At 36.9% G+C, this 23119-nt stretch overlaps 1 protein-coding gene across 1 annotated transcript in view; it reads right to left on the bottom strand.

Annotated features, from left to right (window-relative positions):
• Positions 1 to 969: 969 nt before the first annotated feature.
• The window catches only part of ZBTB10 (zinc finger and BTB domain containing 10), a 28388-nt gene continuing 6238 nt past the window's right edge, over positions 970 to 23119 (bottom strand). The window contains exons 2-5 of the mRNA XM_057370096.1: positions 20249 to 21149; positions 10878 to 11051; positions 8761 to 8936; positions 970 to 6283 (exon numbers count right to left, since the gene is read on the bottom strand). Coding sequence (XP_057226079.1) covers positions 5978 to 6283; positions 8761 to 8936; positions 10878 to 11051; positions 20249 to 21149 — 1557 coding nt within the window. The 3' untranslated portion in view covers positions 970 to 5977. The remainder of the gene's footprint in view (positions 6284 to 8760; positions 8937 to 10877; positions 11052 to 20248; positions 21150 to 23119) is intronic.

The following is a 23119-nucleotide window of genomic DNA, read 5'->3' on the forward strand; positions in this document are numbered from 1 at the left end:
CTTAACATATTTACAGAATGCCATAGTTCATATACATTCAATGAAAAAAAAAAAAAATCACATAACTGTATCACACTTAATTAAGAAGCTTAAAAATGTATTTTAAGACTAAAGACAATTCTCTGAATAAAACCCCCATTCATATAATTAAAAATAATTGTTTGGTTTGTTCAGTGGCCTAGAAGTTACTGTCCAGGCTCTTCCCAAACTGGAGCCAGARTCCCCCACAAGACATTTCCTTACATGCTCTAGCTGCAATCAGATGTGCAGTGTGCAGATGCAGGGAATAGGAGAAGCTGATTGGACCTCTTCAATCCAAGTCAAGACACAAAGCAGACTTGCCTGTCCAGGATATCAATCCTAAAGCTTTCTCTACAGGACAAACAGAAAATTTTGAAGCATTCAAATCCTTCAGAGAACTACAGGGCTGATAATTTTCTAAGTGAAGAAACTTACTTGTGTATAACCTGCCAAAAATAACCCACATCTTGAAGATAACAGAAGCCAAAGACCATTTAGAAGATAACAGAAGCCAAAGCACCACTTTAAACACGTAACCAGCATTTTCAGTCAAGAAGATTTCAATGAGCCCAGCTAAGAGCACTTGCTCCAAAATTCTCATATTGTTGGAGCCAGAGGGAGGGAACAAAACAGCAAGAGAAAGCTTTTGGGCACACACAGTACTACTGCATTTCGGAGAGGATCCAAACCTTCTGCTAAGCACTAGACTGGGCATGAAGTACCCGTTCTGTGACCTGCTCAGCTTTGTATTGCAGTTTRTTTAAAATCCAGTTTTAGGTATAAMCAYCTCATYTGGATTGGATTCTGCTTTTTGGAAAYTGGTCATCTTAAAGTTAACTGCCTTATTATGAGAGAAGTTTAAAAATACAACTTAAAAAGAACAGCTATTTTCTATAAATTATATTCTATKTCAGAAGTAGAAATTATTTGCAGCAAGTTATTTTAATTATTGAATATTAACACTTAGCCATCCAAAGAAATGTCTCTGCAGCTTCTTGTGGAGGTTGAAGAGGCAAGGCACAGAAAAATAGATAGAATAAAAGGGTTATTTCTTAAATTTATTTGCAGCATGGTAACTTAAAGACTGGTGAACATAGTATTAGAATTCTTGAAATTATGTTTACATACCAAAATGTTAYTGAGAAGTTGCTCATATCTGTATCCTGAAGTAGCTAATCCAAATTGATTTAGGTAAAAAACATTGTTTATAGCTTATTTTAAACATTCACTTCAAATTGCAATGATGTCAAATACAAAGTACTTGATAAGCCAATTTTATTTTCAAGTTTAAGTATTAAGATCTTTCTTGTATAGTTTTACGTTGTTTTTCCACATAGAAGTGTTTTTAAAACCCGTGGTGAATTATACATGGAATCTTCAGTGTTAAAGGGCTCTGCTCAGCAAACCCTTTCTCCTGGATTTCAAACCTGTATTTTCTTTATTACAAATGAATTATTTTGTTACAGGTTTGTAAAAAGATACTAAATGAAACCAACTTMTTTCTTTTTATCCACTGTGTCACTATTTAAACTTGACCATACTGTTCAGTGATRCACAGTAATGTGCTATTAAAACGTATAAAAGGCAAAGGAGCAAACATTTCTCAAGTAAAAAATGGTAACATCACACAGTGAAGAGAGATGCCATAACAGAAGGGTTTACAGTAAAATATCTACAGAAAGCTACTCAGTGCTACTACCTCTGCAGAGCCTGAAGCACATTCTGAAGACACTGAATAAACTCAAAATTTGGCTTCTTGCATAGCTTCTTCATCAGAAGGTTGTCACCAAATAGTGCTAGAGAAAAGTACAGTGAATTGTCCAAAAAAATCAAGTAACAAACCAGAAGAATTGTAACAACACAAATCCAACAGCCTTTTTCTTATCACATTGCACTCCACATTTWCCTCCTTTTTCACTCTTTTGGCACAAGTTTTTTGGGGTAGTGGTGCTGTCAATTATCTTGCTTTCATTTCTGCTACCAGTTTATAAATCCATTTAAATACAACAAAGTAAAAAAGGAACAGTAAACAAGGTACAGTACTTCCAAAAGTGAATTTTGCATCTGTGTAGAATCAGCAGACTACAAAAATATTTTGGAATAGGTGGGAGACTTGTGTTACTGGGTGGCAAGAGCGAGAAAAATCAAGTGAGATAAAACTTAAAGCAAACTAACAACCGAGATTGGCCTCATTAAAGCAAATCCATTAAGAGCCTTACCAAGTTAAAGCTAGGCATCTTCCGCTAACAGCATTACTGCTGTGACCTACAACTAGGAGCACACCTCAGGCCAGTGTCCAACTTTTCTTCACTTGATAATGCTTACCCTTGTCAGAAGAAAGAGGGACATGTAGTGATGCCCAAGAACTCCATTTGCAGAAGGCCACACATCTCAAAAACTAGTTGCAYACTATGTGAACCAGTAATTGCAACTCATACTTCCTCGGATGCATACTGACAACTAATACAAATTCTGGTTTTCAAAACTGGTTTCAYATCAAAATTTATTTTATTACAAGATCTGTTTGCACGCTGAACTACAGAATTTGTCTAATAAATTAGAAAATACCATTTTCCAGCAAGACGTATCTGTCATTGCAATTGAAAAATGCTTTCTAATGAACTATAGTAACAGTGGCATAAGACAAACATWTTTTATGTTGTGCATCTTAATTACATCATGCCCACTCATACCAGGACTTCTAATTGTGAATCTRAAGTGAATTTCCTTACTAATCTGATTTTGTCCTGCATCACAGTGCTCTGCCAGAAAGTGCTCTGCATGATTAGCTCTGAAAGATACCCACCAGCAAGCAAACAAAACCCCACAGACCAAGGGGGAATCCCAACATGAGAACTTTGTTTGTTTCAGTAACATACGTGATTCTTTTCATRAAACTACTTGTGTGGCATTTCCCAAATACGTAAATCTCAGACATTTGGGCTGAGAATTATTTCATCAGAAGACAAAATRAAAGACCTGGTGTCTTTTCATCTGATAAAGAGGATATTTTAAGGRCATTGGTCTTCTTTTAAAAAGCAAAAAAATCTCAAAGCAGGCAATTTAACATCCACTGCTGTGTTAATGCAGTGTAACTTCACCATTTCTTGAGGGGAAGAATTTCTAGCACAGAGAAATCTGTTCTTACTTCTTAGAATAGTGAAGAAACTTGAACTATCCCTCAAGAACGAATTCTTCAGAARTTTCATTTTATTAATTTAGAATTACCCAATCAAGCTAACACATTTTAARTAACTTCTAAATAAAACAACTCAGAAAAGCCAGACTGCAGATAGCATCTGAAATGTTTTGGTTCTACAAAACAAGAACAGTGGACTTTCACTGAAGTATTTAATACATATCTGCTAAAGACAGTCATCTTTCTTTCTCCAACCTACTGGGGCAATTACATGCAACTTCTAAAAGCAAGCAGTTAAGTTTTACCAAGGAAATTATGATTGTCATAATGCAACAGAATATTAAGGCCAGTGAATAATAACTGAATAGCTATAAATAACACAAATATCTATTACAGTCTGCTTTTCCAAACAGAACCAGAACAAAAGCACAACAATTCTGTAGTGTACCAAGTGTATATTTCAATTTACTGTAATGCAGTCTAACAACAAATTTGGTCATAATTTACCAGATATACATAAATGATTTAAGTAGTAAAAGAAGATTCAGTTCCAAGAGAGTAAGTTCATACCTTGAGGAAAAAAATCCCAACAAAACAAAAGGAAAAACAAAAAAGGAAAATACATTAAGAATGTAGAGCCAGGTCCAGTTTCTAAGCATTAAGTGAGCAGTATTCTAATAAAGCAGATTTAGGTGAATTTCAGATATATATATATATTTATATATATAGACAGTTCTACCAATTGTAAACTATGGTTTTAAAAGGGATAAATGGGATGGAAAAATCTTTATGCTATACTTACATATTCACAAAGCAGAACATTACTTTAACGTTTAAAATACTTTTTCATTCATACCATCTTTGCCCAACTAATTTCTACTTTGGACCCCACCAGAATTACACATTACTCATTTCAGTCTAGTACAATGAGAATAAAATGTATTCTTCAGTGTAAAAAAAGGCACCCCACCCTCCCCACCCTCCCCAAAAAAACTATTCATGTCAGGTTTACAATGATGTGGAAACTACCAATGAAACAAGTGGATGATTAAAAAAAGCATTTTAATTCCCATATAACTGTCGTTCAAACTTATCATCTCAGTTTCAATCAGCAAAAACAATGTCTTAACATTATGTTACTGTTCTATGGACAACAGTAAAGCTTGTCTCTTTAAATACATACCAGCTTTGATCAGATGGAGCACCAGTAAGATTCTGTCCATCAAAGCATAATTCAAAGTTATCCACACAACTACCATAATTTAGTTACCTGATATAAAATAGGAAAAAATATATTCATTTTAAAATTAAACAAAGTTGAAAAATATGGTGACCCTCAATTGTTTTTTATACAGTACTGTCACACTGGCCTAGCTATGTGTCATGAAAAATGCTCTGCATATTTACTCACTGTGACATAATAGTACATCAGACTTATTGTTCCAATGATTGCCTGAATTCATTTGCCTTAGGCTAGACAACACAGAGGAGTTTAAGGTGAAGGTGTAATGCCCTCCCCTCCCTATCAAAGGGGCCTGAAATCATTGGTACAATATTACAAGCTTATGTAAAAAAAAAAAAAAAAAAATCTATGCGGCTACAAAAATTCAAGTTTCAATGCCTCCTACAAAATCTGAAACAAAGAGCATAGGGAGCATATCCTCCTGAAAAGTAGACAACTCAAAGAACATTATTTTGCTTTGGACTTTTTGTTTTTCTTAAAAAAAATTCCAGCAARTGACCAAGTTAACAACAACCCATGAAGTACAAAAGAATAAAAAATAGTTTGTGTTCAATGATGAACAATGGGCACAATAGCCTAGTGTCCAATTCACATCACATAAACTAGCCAAAAAACGGACAAGTAAGAAATTATTGACCAAAAAGTTGTTTTAATATGACACTTTCTCCATTCCTTGTATTTTTAATCTGTGGGATTGAGGTATACACCAGGGAAACCAAAAAATTGAGAGAAGGGGGGCCTTAGAAGAGGGAAGAAACATTATTACATCAGATACCTTTTAGCATAACTGTCTCTTTTGATTAAGTGGCACAAGAATTACCCATGCTCTGATCAGTCTATTTTTCATTACTGGTCATTTCTTCTGCATTTTCATTTTAAAACTGATGAATCAACAACAACCTTCTTCAAAAACAAGACACTAAATTAATGTCATTAACAACTTCTCCAGTGCTTATCACCCATAGCACCTGCCAGCACAGAGCCAAAAGTTTTCAACCCAAATTTCAATATGGTATTGGCAATATCTGTGACACATATTTAGATGACTGGCTTTCACCAATCAGATTACRGGAGAGGTAAGGTTTGTATGGCAAAGACATGCTTGTGGAAAACGAGAGCCGCTAGCTCAAATTAGCTTCACTGACTGACTGACAAAAGTACGAGTGGATTTGGGAAAGCTGTCTTTGTATTTCCATACCAGGTTGCAATTTTCTTCATTCATGTTAACAGATACATGAATGTGTAACATAATTACAGTTACTAYCATGTCTGAATAGGACCCAAGTAGCTATAGCCTATAAATAATAAAAAATACATTTTTCTTTTGATAACTGACTGTAGATGTGAGGACTCTGTATAATTCAACCAAATGGTTGTATGCTGTACAGTCCTGTGCAAATATCATAAAAAAATTAATAATCCTTTTTTTGCTATAAGGCTTTGACCCTACATTTTTCACAGCAACGTTAACTACCATCCAGCCTGTACCATATTTCGCAAGCCTTCAGTCCAAAAATTCAAAACAGTCAATCCATACAGTGTCCATCTGCAGCACCCTGAAGTCATATGCTCTGTCAGTCATCTAAAGGCATACAAACTTCCCCAGCTTCATCCCATCGAGACTGGTCATTCTGTTCTTCTACATCATCTCCAAGCTCTTCATCGCCTTCTCCCACTTCATTTTCTTCRTATTCTTCATCCCTAGGGAAATCTGTGTCCTGCCCCTGGTCTGCTGCCTCTTGCCCTCCAGGCTGAGATTTATCTGCACAGTCTACACAAACTCCATAACGTCGTGATCCATGTCTTATTCCAACGCTGGCTGCTAGCATGAAAATCTTCTTACATACCATACACTTATACTTTTTATCCTTTTTATGCACCTAGGGAAGAGAAATTTTAAGAGATGAAAATATGCATATCAGGTTACATTTGCATACCATTCTAAAAAACTACTACTACTAATTATTAATATAAAAATTTCTATTTTTAACTTTTCCAAAAGATACTAAACACTGCTCAGAGTAAGGAAGGACTGCTGGAGATCTATTAATGTATTCCTCAACRGAGATGAGCTCTTGCCCACAACCAAACTACTTCCCTGGAGCTCAGCAGGTGTCCTGTTCTGTACACAGGTGAATGTTCAGTTCATGACTACTCAGTGTACAGAACAAGACTCAGAAGCAACGAGAGCAGTGTAAACCCTTACACTGCATGCAGGATAACATCTCATTTAGAAAAATTGCTTTTACAATTTTAAATCCTAGAAATATGAAGAACAAGCAAGAGTCAAGTTCTAAATTTAAATTCTAGTGAATTCAAAGAGCAAAATTCTTCTTCCACGACTTCTCCCTCCCAAAAAATCAAAATCAGCATCAACTTTCCAGGTCCCTTTGGTAAAAATKTTGTCCCATTTTTGAGTCTGTGTGTAAAATTAAAAGGTTGTTGTTGACAAACTATAAACTTTAATTTTTAATTTGGAAGTATGTTGCTTATACAAGTAACTGAATTTGGTAACCATGTATATTAGTTATTATCTAGGAAAAAAATAAATTGAAGACTTCCTTCTTCTGTATTGTGTCCCCACAACAAATTACAACTATATGCTTAAACATCTCATTTGAGGTCTCATTGAAAAGGTTGCCATTTTAGATAAAAGAGAAATTAAAGCCCAGATGAAGGGGAAAAAATTAGGTCAAGATACAAATAGTTACTTCAGTGATGCTGTATAATCTGTACAGCTGATACATGAATTTTCCTCAGCCTCTAGACTTATTATAATAATACTTCACACAAGGCAGAATATTTGAGGTTTGTTGAACAGAAAGGGGAAGGGAGGAAAAAAAAAAAAAAAAAAAAAAAAAACAGAAGGGAAAAAAAAAGTGTTCTGACTCGGGGAAAGGACAGTTCAGTTAAAGCACAGAATGGCACTGAGCTCACTCCATAGCTATTTTCACACTGTCTGACTTCATCCCTTTCCTGGAGTGAAAAAAAATTCCAGCTACAAGTCCAGGTCAGATACTGCAGGACAGAAAACTGAAGTCCCACTCTATTCTTCCTGGTAGACCAACTAACTCCCACTKTTACTGTACTACCTGGAGAGCCACATAGGAAGGAGCAGCTGCTGGGCAAGGCTATAAATAAAACAATAATGCCCCAAATCTCTCAGCCTTTATCATGTGAGAGATGCCCCATCCCTCCAATCATTTTCATGGCCCTYCTCTGGAGTAGCTCCAACAGTTCCCTGTCCTTCCTGTGCTGGGGACCCCAGAGCTGGATGCAGTGCTCCAKGTGAGGTCTCATGAGGGGCAGAATGTCCTTCCTCACCCTGCAGGCCATGCTGCTTTTGATGCAGTCCARGACACACWTGGCTTTTTGAGATGAAAGAGCACATTGCCAGCTCATGTCCAGTCTCTYACCCACCAGCATCCCAAAGTCCTTCCTGGCAGGGCTGCTCTCGACATGTTCATCCAACAGCCTGTTTTAATACTGAGGGTTGCCCCAGCTGCAGCACACTGGGGATAAGTACAATTTACCTCACTCCATGTACTAAAATATTGTTTATCTACAAAACATCTTGCAAAGTGAGGCAGTTTTTAAAATCACAGCTTGGAGAAATGTCATTACTTTCTCACCCCCAATAATATCTTGCTTTTATTACTGCTCTAAAACATACCTTGGATTTTATATAGTATATATTATAATGAAGTCTYAATTTCCTTACAGACTAGATACAAAGCAACTACAAAATACTCAAGACAGATAATACTTTCTCTGGATCCTCAGATAAACAAATACACAATTCAAATCCTGAGTTATGCAACGTACACAGGACAGGGTAAGCTGAACTGCTGGTTATGGTACTGATGTTTACTTGCATCAGATATTTTTCATTCTTTCCTAATCTTAAAGCAGATACTATACTATAGCTTTGTATAGTTGTGAATTAACATTTCAGAACCACCCCAAGACATTGTGCAATTGCTGAATTAACAGGGTGCCCTCACAGAAAATGGTGATGCAGAATTATAGACTAAGATGGGCTATTCTACTGCAGTAAAACTAAGCCAAAACTGTTTTTTATTATCTAYAGAATATTAATATACATCCCTTTATCACATCACTTTCAAAATAATCTTGAAATTACTGTCTTCATTGACACTGCATTTTCCATTAAGAAAACAAGAGGTACAGTTATCACAGAGATGTTTATCTTCATCCATTTTAGATTAAGATAGGACAATTTACATTACGACAAATCAGAGAACAGTTCCTTCCAACTATCAAAACACCTGAAAAACCCCATAAAASCCCACTCATACATGTGCATACATATACATGTACACTTGAGATTACCTACCAAGGAATGTCTCTTGACATGCTCTCTTCGTGTAAACAGCTTCCCACAGATGTCACAACTGAAAGATCTCACGCCTGTGTGAATGAGCAAGTGTCTCTTTAGTGTTCTTCTGTATTTGGCTACATAATTACAGTGTGGACACTTCAACTTGTTCATGATTAAAGCAGAGGAATCACCTACAAGATAATAAACCATCAGGAGAAAAGATGATGAAACACACACAAAAACATATTTCAGTATGTTCTGCCTGGTGCACAAAAATAAACACGTGCCAAAAACAATAAAGAAAAACACATGACTTCACATCATCYAAATCAGGACAATGCCTGTCTGCAGATATCACAAATGCTGGTAAGTTCTGCATGCACAATTCTACTAGAGAAATACCTACTTGTAACCAAGGCATTTTTATCWGAGGGGTCTTATTTCATGAAATGGAATAAGTTGACTACAATTTACCAATGTTCCATTTTCCTAGAGGTCAGTTAAACCAGAAAACACTTTCTTCTGGATTAGAAACCTTTTAACTCTGCAGCATTTAGACAGTTGCAATCTTCTCTCCCAATATTCTGTTTAGAATTACACACAGGAACTGTGTGCCATGATCTGACTTGACAAATCAATAAAAAKAAAGCATAACTAAGAACAAATATTGACAAAAGGAGGAAGACACTTAGAAGTAGCAAAATTCTGAAACTCTCTAAAAGGTTATTGGTTCAGATTTTATCTATTTTCTGCTTTGATCTAACTTCAGAAAAAAAAGAGCAGTAAAAACTTCAAGAAGTAGAAGTTTTCAGCAACTTCTTTACGATGGAAGAGAACTCTTTACATAGTTTGCTCAAAGGACATAAACAGGTTCACTACAGCTTCCTGTTACTGTGTGAAAAAGAACACAGGATGCTATGACATAGAGAAGGTCACACAGGAATACAAGGAAGATTTTGACAACAGCATACTGACTCAACTTACTACAGGTGAGAATTTATGAACATAATCATAACCATCTAGAAGTGTCCAAAAAGCACTGGCTAAAGCTGCATGATTACGTGCAAGAGTTTCTAATGTTCAGGCTGGCAGGAAGAAAACGTAAGTAATTGTGTGTTAATTACAAACGTCCATAGGCCTGTATCTAGAGTTGCGTCATTTGAGCTTCAAAATCCATCATAACATGGAAGTTATAGTTTGCTAATATTCCCCAAGTTTGACCTGGTATATTGGAGCACTCATGCAAGCTGCATGTCAACATAATGTCACATAATGGCTTAGATGAAGAAAAGCAAATCCCATACAGGCAGACATCAATGCAATGTAAGATAAATGGCAATTTAATGGTTTAASAACAGGAAGAATTCCTAAGACCCAGGTTCCATTCTTTGACTGCTAGTAAATTTCACCTTATATGACCAAAATTCTTCTACTGTAAACCCCAAAATATTCAAAATAAACCATAAGCCACATCCCAGGAACAGCTCAAAGTTACAGAGAGCAGGTAAGCTTGATATTTTCTTTTTACTGAAGACCTTATGTATTGTAAGGATCTAGCAACAATTGTTTGCTAGATGTTTTAGATGTGGTAGTGGTTTCAGTATGTTTTCAAACAGAATAATAATTACAGATAATTGCTTGCTTGAACTGACAGAAGAAGGCTCAATTACAGCTGCACTGAACTAAAAATCATTTACTGCAATCAAGTTTTTATTTTTAATAAAAAGACATATGCTGAGACCTCCTTTTAAAATTATATTTAGTTCCATATCTTCACTATCCAAGTGTTCAATTTCAAAGGCCATTTATCTGTATTTAGTTTAGTAAAGGAGGGGAAGCTATTGGGCCACTAGAGACCTCACGTATCTTCACACTCAGTCACAATACAAGAACTGATATAAATCACGTTCTGTTTTTACTCTTCCATACATTTTAATTCCTTTTCCTCCCTCCAAGGAAGTACTCCTATTTACATTATCCAAAAAGGCAAATTATATGGAAAAAGATTAAATGTTTACATAATCTCATAAGCCTCTAAACAAATGAATTAAATATTACAAGCAGTGACACAAAAGATAAAGCACCCCTATCAGAGGAAAAAACCCAACCTACTCTCCATCACATACACTTACCATTTTCCCAAGCTTCTTTTGGCCAAGATTCTGGCAGCAATCCATACTTGAAATCACTTGAAGTACCCGGTAGCAGTCCATACTTGAAATCACTTGAAGTACCCGGCAGCAATCCGTACTTAAAGTCATTTGAAGTACCCGGCAACAGTCCATACTTGAAGTCACTTGAAGTAGCTATTAAAGACACAGTCTTACTTTAGCTTCCTGGGTTCTAATCAGTCATCAATCTAATCTGATTAGCAAAATATATACCCTTTTTAAACTGTGACAATAAAAAGTTTCTAACCCTGAAATACTAACTTTATGGTATTTTTTCCACATAGTATTCAATACTAAAACTAAGAAATAACTTCATTCCTAATTTCACTGAAATGAGACCTTTGAACTACTCTCCACAGCACCATTTCTTCTCCCCATCCTGAGAAAAATTCAAAACTCTTTTCATACTAAAGGGACTTTGATGGTAAGGACATGTATTCCCTCACCATCATCATGAGGGGGCTGAAAGGTTTTCCAATGGATTCTCTTTACAACTGCTTTGTGCAGTGACTTCACCCATACTGCCACAGGCAGTCTAGCTGGTACAAAAGTTTTCTGCTGGTGGCATGATCTTTTTTATTGTCTTAGAATTTCTCTGTGGTATATATARTGCTTTAAATACCTTTATTTATATAAAGTACCTACAGCTATGTCTAAATCCTTCACTGAATAATCATCTCCATTACTCCCTAACCACATCAATTCAAGAGACCATAATTACTTGGAATATAACAGCTTAAAAGACTAGCTTGCATATTTACATCTGCTCTTTAGACAAGATCTTCTGCAGTTCACATTGTCCTTTTTTCCTMTTTAAAAGAATAAAATCATTCAGAAGTGAACAATGCCTTAAAAGGATCTTTGCTTGTTTAATTCTATTCTTTATAACAAGAGTTGCATCAGTGAACAAGGAATCACTATTACAGAGCACAGAAAAGAGAACTATGAATAGTTCGCAATAAAGCTGCATTTTAGAATTCGATAAAATCATGTTTGTGGGGCAAAAACTCTTCTGGTGATAGTGCAAATTAGTGTTCCCCCCAATAGTCAAATCAGAGTTTGTTGGAAAKCATGAACTCATAAATCCATTACTTTCCTCACAGGCAAACACTTATTAAATAAACAGACTGCACAGRTAACTGGCAGATTCCCTTTCCTTTTATTTCTCTGGATGTTACTTGAGTCCTCACACTGGATTCCCAATATCACCACTGTGAAGTCTTGAGGAGATGCATTTTTGCTTTCAGGCCTGAAATTGTGCATTTTAATTGTCCAAAGACTTTTTTTTTTTTTTTTAATCCTTACACTATTCATTTTAAGGATTTTTTTGGGGAAAGGAAATTCTCTTAGGCTAAACCAGAATTTCATGCAGCCAGTGGCAAGCTGCATATTTAAACACTGCCAACTTGCAGTTTTACTGGAAAAAAGGTACAGATTACAAATCCTCACAGCATGAGACATACACAGTAGTTTCATTTMCTGTGCAGGCAGTGTTATCATTAGCAGCAGTGATTTTGTCTGCAACACAAGACAACACTACAAAAGGATATCACTTAACAAGTAGGAAGCTTATAATTCTATCCTATCCATTAGACAATGGCAAACAACAAGCAAAGCTGGATCATGACTGCCAAACAAGGCGTTCTATCAGAGCTTTTAAAAAGCAGAGCTTGAGTGAATGAAGAAGAGAAATAGAAGTACTTTAGTTCATCTAACTACCCATTTTGATATAAAAAGGAAGAGGGAAKGGAATAAATCTCCCCTCTTGTAAGAAACAAAACAGGGAAAAAATTTCAGAAATTTCTTTTTAATTACTGACTCTAACAGCTGCTATGTCCAAAAGAGGCAAGAACTCCTACTAATTTGGAGTGATGGACTCCAGCAATGGCATCTCAACRGCTCAAGGAATAGAACACAGATACACTACAGACATGCCAACTACACATTCCTTTGAGGTGAGGAGGAAGACTTCCTTCTGTAATACACAAGAAAGGATTAGTGTGGAAGCAGTGTTGTACAGTCTGGGAGAGAGCAAAGATGACTTTATCTTAAGGCTAAAAGCCTCCAAATTACAGCAGGCTTCAGGATCTAAGAGAGAGAGAAAAAAGAACAAAACTACTTTTATAATGTTTAATGTATTAGATATTTTCTTTATAGATTTTTCTCCCTGTAATAGAACTGCAGCTGAACAGTGAAAGGTCAGTCAGTGATAAAATATTTTAATCACTTTCCCCCTCTTATACAATGAATAGCTGTAAGATCAACAGACCAAGTCTTCATTGCACACAGATGTAATGTTATGCTGTGTACAGGCAATATTGTATAGCTTCCTTTGGAATAAGCATACACCAAAGACTGACCATAAGTGAGAGTTGGATCAAGSTGGACATGTTTATAATACTGTCACTTTGACAATTCTTCTGTATTTAAGAGGACACAAATTAAATTTCACTAGGAACATTTATGCACATAGCTGCTATTGAAGTTTGAGGGAATTTAAGAGCTCAAACCCCTGCATAGYTCTAGATCTTAGCACAAGATTCAGCAGAGAGCCAAACAGATTTAAGAGCTGTCATCTAGTCTAGGTAGTARCTACTAAATCTTTCAACCTCCAGCTGGAAGAGAAGACCCATTATAACATGAAAGAACACCAGCACAGATACCACAAGAGATAAGAGGTTGCTACATATGCTTCAGTCACTCCACAGTACATGACCAAGTAGATAATCATTAAACCTAATGCTTATTCTTAGAATAATTCGTTGACCTAGAAAACCTGCTTTCTAGATTAAGTACATATTAAATATGTTCAAAACAAAACCACGAAAAAGGCATCTTTAGTGTCTAATGGCTCATTCAAACAGGATAGACCACAGAAGCTGGAAGTGCAATACCTAGCCTCTACTATGCTCCCCAGGTGGATAAAGAGACTACAGTCAGGTAGGCTTCCAGAACGAAACATATTACAGACYCTTGTGACTCATGATACCTTCTCCCATTCCTCCTCTCACTCAGGCTRCTGCCCCCTGAAACCTACTTGCAAAAGTAGACGTAATTATCATCTGACCTGTTCTGGTCAACTTAAAACCAGAAGCTCTTGATAGGAGGCTGAAAACAACTATGAATGCAGTCATACTGGTAGACTAGGGGTGTAGGTGTGAAGAGGAAAGGATAGACAGGTAAGGCAGCTCTTCAGGTGAAAAAAAAAGCTAATTAGAAGCAATAATACTCTCTGTCTCCAGATCAAGCCATCTGACCACAGCCCCCATCTGATCTAAGGTCACCATTTTACACTTTAGTTCATTTCTAAGAGGTGCAAGTTAATAATTCTAATGTTAATTAGCCTCAAACATTTACCCATTCTTCTAGCCTGCATGAATAAAAGGCTATCAGTAACCTAATCTTTAATAAAAGTTAACAACCAAAGCCAAAATAATAAGAAATAGAATACAAAGAAGCTGATTAACTACCAGCACTAAAATTCACACCATATAGATTTGAGAAAAGGACAGTGTGAAATATAATTAAATGGTTGTGTAGGCTTGTACACCACTAACAAAAATTAACAAAAACACTGTGAAAGGATTTTATGTTCTACTGCATTTGTTCTTAGGAAAAAGGATAACCATAAGCCAGATACAATGGTTTTCAGTTTTGAAGGCAAAAGGCAGGGGAACACCACTGGAAAGAGAAAACATGTCTAAACCAAAAACATCCTTAAAGTTTGAAAAGTTTCGGGGTTTTTTTTCTGCAACTAGAAATATGCTGATTTGGGGGGCARAAAAGGAGACATTACTGAGTAGGGGATGATATAGGAAATAATGAGAAGTTCACTGATAGAAGCCACTGAACAGGCCATTACAGAAAAGGATACAGACATATGCTGAGGGAAAAGATATAAAACTGCATTAGTTACAGCTGTCTGAAGTGAATTTCTCTTTTCTTTACATATATTAGAATCAGTGCCAAAATAAGAGAAATACTATTTTTTCACTACATTTTCTGACACTGACCGCTCGTCCAGATCAATTAAAAAAGACAGAAAGTAGACAGGATAAGTGATTAGGCCATAGCTTTCAAGGATTGTAAAGAAAGCAGTGGTAATCTACTCATACAATCTGGATTGCTATTAGAGAGCTGGATTTGTTGCTTATGTTAGGTAACATGACAGGAGAAACAGCACTGCCCAGACTGACATACTAGGAAGATGGGGGAAATAAAGTGTCTTGCACTCCCTTTTTTTTTGCAAACTATTCCTCACATCTTCAACCTTGCTTTTTCTGAAAAGGCTTATTCTGGAAGCACATTACTGCCCAACTGCCTCTTTCAACAGGGGGCTCAGACATACTTAAGACATTTTGCCAATACAATCTTAATCATACTCTATTGCTCCCAGTTGCTGTCAATTTTCATTTTTCATTCATGAAAAGGTGGTATATTGCCTTGWCTATGGAGTCACATCTAGCATCAACTAGGTGTGCCAGAAGGCTACCAACTGATGCCAAATATATTATTCACCTGCTTTTCAACTTGATTATCAAACCTTCCCTGAAAAGTGTAATTTCTTCCCAAGAAAGTAAAAGACATTTTGCTGATCTCCTCCAACAACTACAACAGTGAAACTAAAGAAAGTAAAGAATTTTCCTCATGCAGACCATTTATTTGTGGGGGATTTAATTGTTCTCATGGACCACTTTTATTTATGGAGTTGCTCCCATCATCATCACTGTTTCCCAAATGAAAAAATCAGTGCTTCAGGTTGGTATTTTTTTTAAGAAACTCATGCACTGCACTGGTATTCAAAAGGTTTTTCAGGCAGAGAAGGTCTTTAGATGCCACAAAACCTTCTTCCYCGACCCATTTWAAAAAAAATAAAAAAAGGAAATTCACAACAATAATACAAAAACAATGCCTGGAGTAAGCTCAGTAACAGACCATACTAKGAGAAGATCTGCTGGTCTTTGGGATCATCCCTGTGAGATGTATATTTAATGAACGGGAAAGAGGCTGACCCTCAAATGTTGCAGTGTTTTCAGATGGCTTCTAAAAACTTATGATGTCTTCAATACCAGATGACACAGGGAATGGGGCAAACAAAGGATTAAATGTCCACCAAGGAACTTAAACCTTTCAATTGGGGTATCAGCTTAAAGTCTAAAGAAAATCTGACTAAGAGTTATAGTACCATGGAAAAGTAGAAAAAATACAAAATTCTTTTTTCTTTTGTAACACAGTCAACTGTGTACAAGAAACAATAGTTTCTTGTAACACAAGAAATATATATGTGTCTTGATAAGTCATCAAATCTTGATTTCCTCAAAGATACCTACCTTTACTGTAAAGTCCTAATCAAGTTGTGTTACGCTCATCCCTTGCATCATGACCAGAACTACATTTTTTGTAAGTGGGTTTATCTGCTCTTTGTATCCTTCTGAAAAGTAGTTGCTTCTACAGCAAGCTGAATTAAATTCCTCCAGAAACTCTACAAAATCAGWCAGGAACCCTCTTGTTCCACCAAGGGCTGTTTTAATCTTGCACTTGTTATCCTTCCTGTCACCCCCACGACAGTACATGACAGCACTATCTAGCCTGAAAATTACAGTAACAAATTATCCCACTTGTAGCTTCACAAAGGTACTGGGATATTGCATGCAAAATCCCCTTCAAAATCGACATGGTCAGCCCCTGAAAGCATAAGCAATCCTTCACATTTGTGTTCTGAAGTCTGAGGATAGAATGCTTGTCCTCCACAAAAAAAAAGCCCCAGATGAAAGACATACCTGAGAAGTGATGAAAATTGGCAAAACAACCCTGTGAACAGACATTAAGATGAACCTTTTCTAGCTTTTATGAGCAAGAAACTGACTTTGAAATGCTGACTGATTGCATGGTTATTTTCACCATGGTAAATGGTTAATTGTAGGATGCATGATGGCTGTAAACAGTAAAGACATTTTTAGCAGATTATCAACTAGAAGGGAAAATACTGAGATAGGTGATAACATTCAATGTTGTAGTTAAACAGCTACTTTAATTTATATAGCTAAAACTGAAGAAGTCTTGGAAGCTTAAGTAAAATGTAAGTGGATGTACGACAGTACATGGAATTTCAAACCCATCCTAAATTTATGGAGCTTTTTTAAAGCTCAACAAAATACTGCTTTTATAGGGAAGGTGTTAAAATATAAACACACTGACAAYACAGGGTGAGAGTAAGAAGAAGCAACTGACATAATCTTATGGATACCTATACAAAACTCATGTTCAGCAATGAGCAGTATTTGTTTTACTGGAAGAAGAGGGGTAGCAGATGCTTCAGAAAGCTTTTACTGTTTATTATCTAATACTTACCTGGCTGTACCCAACCRGAACATTCATTTAATATAGAATTCAAGGAAGTGGCTTCAAGGATAAATTTTTGTAGCGAGGGGAGTGTTCTTAAGTAGGCTTCCCTTCCACCACATCTACAGTATTTCTTTCCCATACCAAAAGCACCAGACCAACCCAAAACTACATCAAGGGCACAGAAACTCACTTTTCATGTAACTGACAGCTCATAACCACAACTGGTGTTGGTTACCCCCATCAGAACACTACAAAGCATGATAGCAGAAGCTCATTGTTTCCCTTTTTGCAACCAACGGGACAGCACACTCCTTAGCTCTGAACATAAGAATTTACTGTTCTTTATTTTTCTTCTTATAGCAATGTCTGTAAGAAGAAAAAATAAAGTAAAGAAAAAAATAAAGTAAAGAAAAAAATAAAGAACATCTATTCCAGATTATATTTCCTTATGCATTTTTACCTCTCGGTGCCTATTATTTTTGGTAGTTTTTCATCCCCACAAGAAATTTAATCCAAAACTAAAAAGTTACTGTATAACCTGCAGGTTACTCTACAACTCATTCTTGACATTTTTCCAACTCTACACTCCTCCCTCTTYCCCCTTTTCTTTGGCATAGAGGGASCAGTTAAAAGAAAAGCATTTAAGAGTGGAACCTACCTGCAAAGAAAAACAGCCAACAGAAGGGRAAGAATACCAAAGGCTGAAGCACAAACTAAGGGTGAAAGTAAGCTATACCAAGCCCTACTTCAGTTACTCTTCTTGTTTCAAACAATATGCATGCATGCAAGAACTTAAAAGTAAAAGCATTATTACAAAAATATTAGCTTTTAAAGGAGTTCATACACTGACAGAAAATGTAATTATGTACTTGGGAACAAATGCTGTGCTCTGAAAATATTGAGGAAATCACTAATTGATCAGTACTTTACAGCTCACTAAAATAAACTTCTCCCTGCACTCACAAAATTTGCAATGGTTTTGGACAGACACCACAACACATATTCACTATCCTTTGACTCCAATACAGCTCTTTCCATCAAGATGCTACATGGATGTACTTCGTAATTTAATTCTTTAGCATAACAAGTTACCTGAAACACTGATGCTTCTGTCAAAAAAAATTAACAAGGACTAAACATACTGCACTGCCCACGTCCTCCATTATTTCTCCAAGAAATCTTCACAGCAAGCATACAAATTCCACAGCATCTAAACAAGTATCTATATCTGTTGTTGGTGCCATCATAGACTAGATATATTCTCTCAATTTCCATCAGTAAAAAAGGTTGAATATTTACCCTACATAAATCACTAACAGAAATCACATGCTAAATAGTGTCAGAAATTTGGTATTTGTGGAGYTAATACACATGTCCTCAGCTCCTGCTCCAGACCCTTTGTTGTCCTTTTTCATGGCACTGAAACTAGAGCAAGTAGTGTAGCTCAGCACAGGCAGAATTGTTGCCTGGGTGCTGAGGACTCAACTCACTCCCACACTACCAGCATCTAAAGGTGCTTTACTTAGGCTCAGTCGAACCTGGTACTGAGGACCTGGGGCCYATCAGTAGCTGGCATGTTCCTGAAACACAGCCAGAAGGAATTCTGTGCAGTCAAACAAAGCTTAGCCTAGTAAAGAGAAGTACAAGAAATTCACAAGTGCACAGTCGCAAGTAAAGCTACAGCAGACCTACCCAGAGTTCAGAGATTAAGACCAGAGCTAAGTAATCCCCCTGAAGCATTTGCAGAAATGCTCCTCAGCACTGCTGCTTGTCCAGAGCAGCTCTGCTGTGTCACATTACTCACTAAGCACATGAAGGTCTCTCTACTGGAGGAACACAGCCCCAGACTGTGCAGCTCTGCACGGCTGGCATTGCACAACACAGCGTGGGTCCTCATGTGCCCCCTGCGGGACCACTGCTCAGCTGTGTCCCCAGCCCTGCAGGCAGGGGCAGAGCAGGGCCTCTGGAGGAGATAGGATGTGCACAATGCCCTGATGTCTGAAGCAGCCAYATATTTTAAACTGCTTTAGAAACAAGATGTATCTAAAAAGCTTTGTTCCAGCTGTGTCTCAAATCCACCTTTAATACGGCTCCTGAATTGCAGTAAGTTTTCAAAACTACTAATTCATCAAAAAGTGAGGCAGGTAAACGACAGTACTTCAAATGCATAGTTCAACTATTCATATAGCATAATAATTTAAAAAATAGAAAACTGAACTTAATTACATTGCCCCAAATGACAATAACACTGCGAACAGTCTGTTGCTTGTAATTCTTTGCGTGACCATATTTGTTTAGCAAACACRTATTTAATCTTATTCTACCAATTTACATTAACCACAGATCCTTAAGGAAAAAAATTCCTATTAATTCTGTCACTCCCAGGATTTCTTTAAAGTATAGCTCAGCAAAAATATACTTCCCTCTAATATATGTCATTGTGGCATCTCTTTCCAATGCTTCATAAACCTGCTCCAAGTTTTTCTATTATAGTAGCCATGATTACTCTACCTGGTAGCTTCCCAGATATCCCAACAATAAGAATCAGCAGCATGTTTCTGGGTGGCAAACAGGTGAAGATTATCAGAAAAATCTTTTACTAGTGTAGGGAAGGAAATTATAAAGGCCCTTGTTCTCTGTGCAATCAGCTAACAATATCTACCAGTTATCACTCCTTGAGTTTGTGCTGCATAGTTACCACAGATGAAATGCAAACGTAAGAATTTTAGTTTCTACCAGCCGATAAGGATCCCCATTTCAAGTGTCAAATGTGAACAGCATATTACATACTGGGTGGTACAGCCATTCCCTTCCCCAGCTGATGATCTGCTGCTCTGCCCCAAGGCAGAGAATCAGATTACCAATTTAGTAACCTGAATGGTGGGCTGACTTTACTAATCCAACCCAACATGCCTTTACAAAAGTTACAGTCAGGTACTTCATTCAGTACTTTTCAAATGACATAATTGACATTAAGCTATATTTACCTGCTTCTTCTTTAATAAATGACAAATCTTCTTCTGGATATGGGACTGACGGTTGCAACGCTGAGCAATCTTCAGAGTTCTCTTCATTAGTATTAGGTGGTATATTATAAATAAATCTCTTTGCAGTTTGGTTTTTCCTTCTTGCTTTTCCAGGCTCTTGAACTGATTGTCCCTGTGCACCCATGTCATTCCACACAAAAACTTTCCCCTCACCTTGAGATTCGTTTTCAGCCATTTCAGGTGAGCTGTCCTGGACCCAACTGCAGTCATTCATTTGGTAGCTTTCCATTTGGCCCTCATCAATAGGGTAGGGATCATTCTCAGTTTTTATGCTACTTGCCAAGTTGGTAAGGTTTCGTGTTGCCCAGAAGCTGGCAACTTTTTGATCCCTTGGAGATAAACCATCCCTAGTAACAGATCTTCGGTTGTAATCCACTACAACAGTCTCTGGAGCTTCCGATTTTATACTTATGTTTAAGGCATCTTTAATGAAGTTGCGGCAGGACTGGACAACCTCCGTCATCTGAAGGTAGCTGGCCACCGACATCACTTCAATGGCATTTTGGCTCGTAAGCACGAGGTTACCAGAGTATAAGAAGTCCAAGATGACAGAAAAACCTTGAACAGCAACAACGTCTAAATAGGTAACAGTGGTTTGGTTACGGCTTTCTTTGTTTGTAAAGCAATACAGAGTCTTAAAGAATCGGCTGCCTGCAACCAGGATGTTCTTRTGAGCTCTGAAGACCCTCCCACTCACCACAATATTAACATCACAAAGAATGCCTTTCTTCCTCTGCTCRTTGAGCTCTTGCAGGAGCTGATAGCAGTAAGAGTTCTCGTTTGGCCTGCTGTTAAAATCACTGTATCCTTCATTATTCAGTTCGGATGGTAACTCTGTCTCCTGCAATTAAAAAAACCCACAAACATAATTAGCTCTTAATGAATGCTCTTAGTTCTCCAGCGCTATAATACGAATATGAAAATAAACTAATGAAAATAATTTTAATCCAACTATTTTTTGTGATTTATGTTCTTGCTCCAAAAGGCAGACAGGAACATCTAATTAACAAAATATTTCTGAAAAATAAAAATCACACTCTCATTCTGCACCTTTCACCCCCAAGGTTGAAACAAACAGATTTGCCTTCAGGGCAAAGGAAGGGAAATTTCAGCCAAAAGTAAGGCAATATATAGTTGAGTGTGAAGTACTTGTTATTCTTAACCCACAGATATCAAAGAATCAGAAGCCTCTCTTTCCATCTTTTAACTACATGATTCTTACATATCCAACTCCTTGCTCTTCCCCAGAAATCTCCACTTAAACAATGAAGCAGAATCCTGGTAACTGATTCAACATTTTCTTCATGCTGAGATATGAATACACAAAGATTAGGTCTGTATGTCCSAATCTATCTTGAATGTTTTAAAGAAAACATATTGTTAAAGTAGATATAACAGCAAATATATTTATTACATAGTTTTGCAAATKAAACATTTATCCTTTGCTTTTTAACTGTAGCAGGCTTAGGATTAAATAGCTGTATCACATGACAAGCAAACAAATTACTGCAGATGACAAAAAACACCCCTGATTTAAGCTTCCATTACAACACCTAAGACTTGAAATAAACTTCACTGAAACTTTCTAGCAGCAACACTGGCACATACTTATTACACAGACACCACCTTTTTAAGATGTGACCTCAAACACAGCATCAAAATTTTGCTAAAACCTGSTACTTTCAGACAATACGAAACCAAGAAATAATTAAAGGATAGTTCAGACTGTGAGAGGCCAAGAGACCTGAACTGGATTTTAGAGCATATAGAAGACCACTAACTCATGYTTCACAGTGATTCAGAGATGCTACCAAGCAGCAGCTAGGAGAAAGAAGAAAACACAGACTGGCATATTTGAGACCATACTTATATGGGTTGACATATGCTGCCATCAAGAGCAGCAACAATGACAGTCTGTTTCTTACTGGATCTCCAAGATTCTCTCTTCTTCCCTAAAAAATAAGGAAAGTTCAAAAGTGGATAGCTTGAAGCCAAATCATTGTTTCCTTCTCTCATCTCCTAAAACGGCTCCTAAAACTGATTTGGGAGCTAGAGGTGTTGTTAAAGCTCACCGGCCTCAACATTACAGGTCAAAATMAGTATTAAGAAGGTAATGTTAGCACTATCCTAAGCTCAAAATCTATGCTGGGGCTAAAATACACATTGCAGGAAGGTACTACCATTAATTTGGGACTGTGGCAGGAACCAGCTATTTATATATTTAAAAAGTCACTTTCCACCACACAGGAATTAGTGGATTAAATCAGTACTCACCTCAAGTTATAATCCCAGTGTGGATTACTGGAATGACAATTAAGGCTGWAACTACATCTAAAATGGTGTTTACATGTACAAGCAGCAAATAATGCCCAGTCCAACCAAAACACAAACTGTGCTGTTTCAGCATCCCCTGCAGAGAAATTTCAGTTTGCTGTCACATTTAAGTTGCTTCTGAATCTCTATCCTTGTCAGAAAAACACTTCATTGAAGAGGAAGAAATAAGAGCAATTGGGCTTTTATGTGAAAATAAGCAATAGATCTTTGCTCAACCTCAGCTYAATTTTTTCTGTGTATGTTCTGAAACACTCCAAGCCTCCCTCAGATCAAGGCTTTGAAACAGAGTTTACCCCAAATGTATGACAGCTAAGTCTGTCACTCTAAGTTCTGAATGGATTTTGCTTCTGGACTAGCTTCCTGTCATTTCAGMAGCAGAGCACTGTGTAGTTTCAAAACACCAATTACACTGACACTGGATCAGAGTAAGATGAAAATTGTGGTACCCTGAAGTGTAGTCATGCTCGTCAATCACCA

This window comes from Malurus melanocephalus, unplaced genomic scaffold (assembly GCF_030028575.1).
Source record: "Malurus melanocephalus ecotype Western Australia unplaced genomic scaffold, MMel_1.1 scaffold_119, whole genome shotgun sequence".
NCBI classification, from domain to species: Eukaryota; Metazoa; Chordata; class Aves; order Passeriformes; family Maluridae; genus Malurus; species Malurus melanocephalus.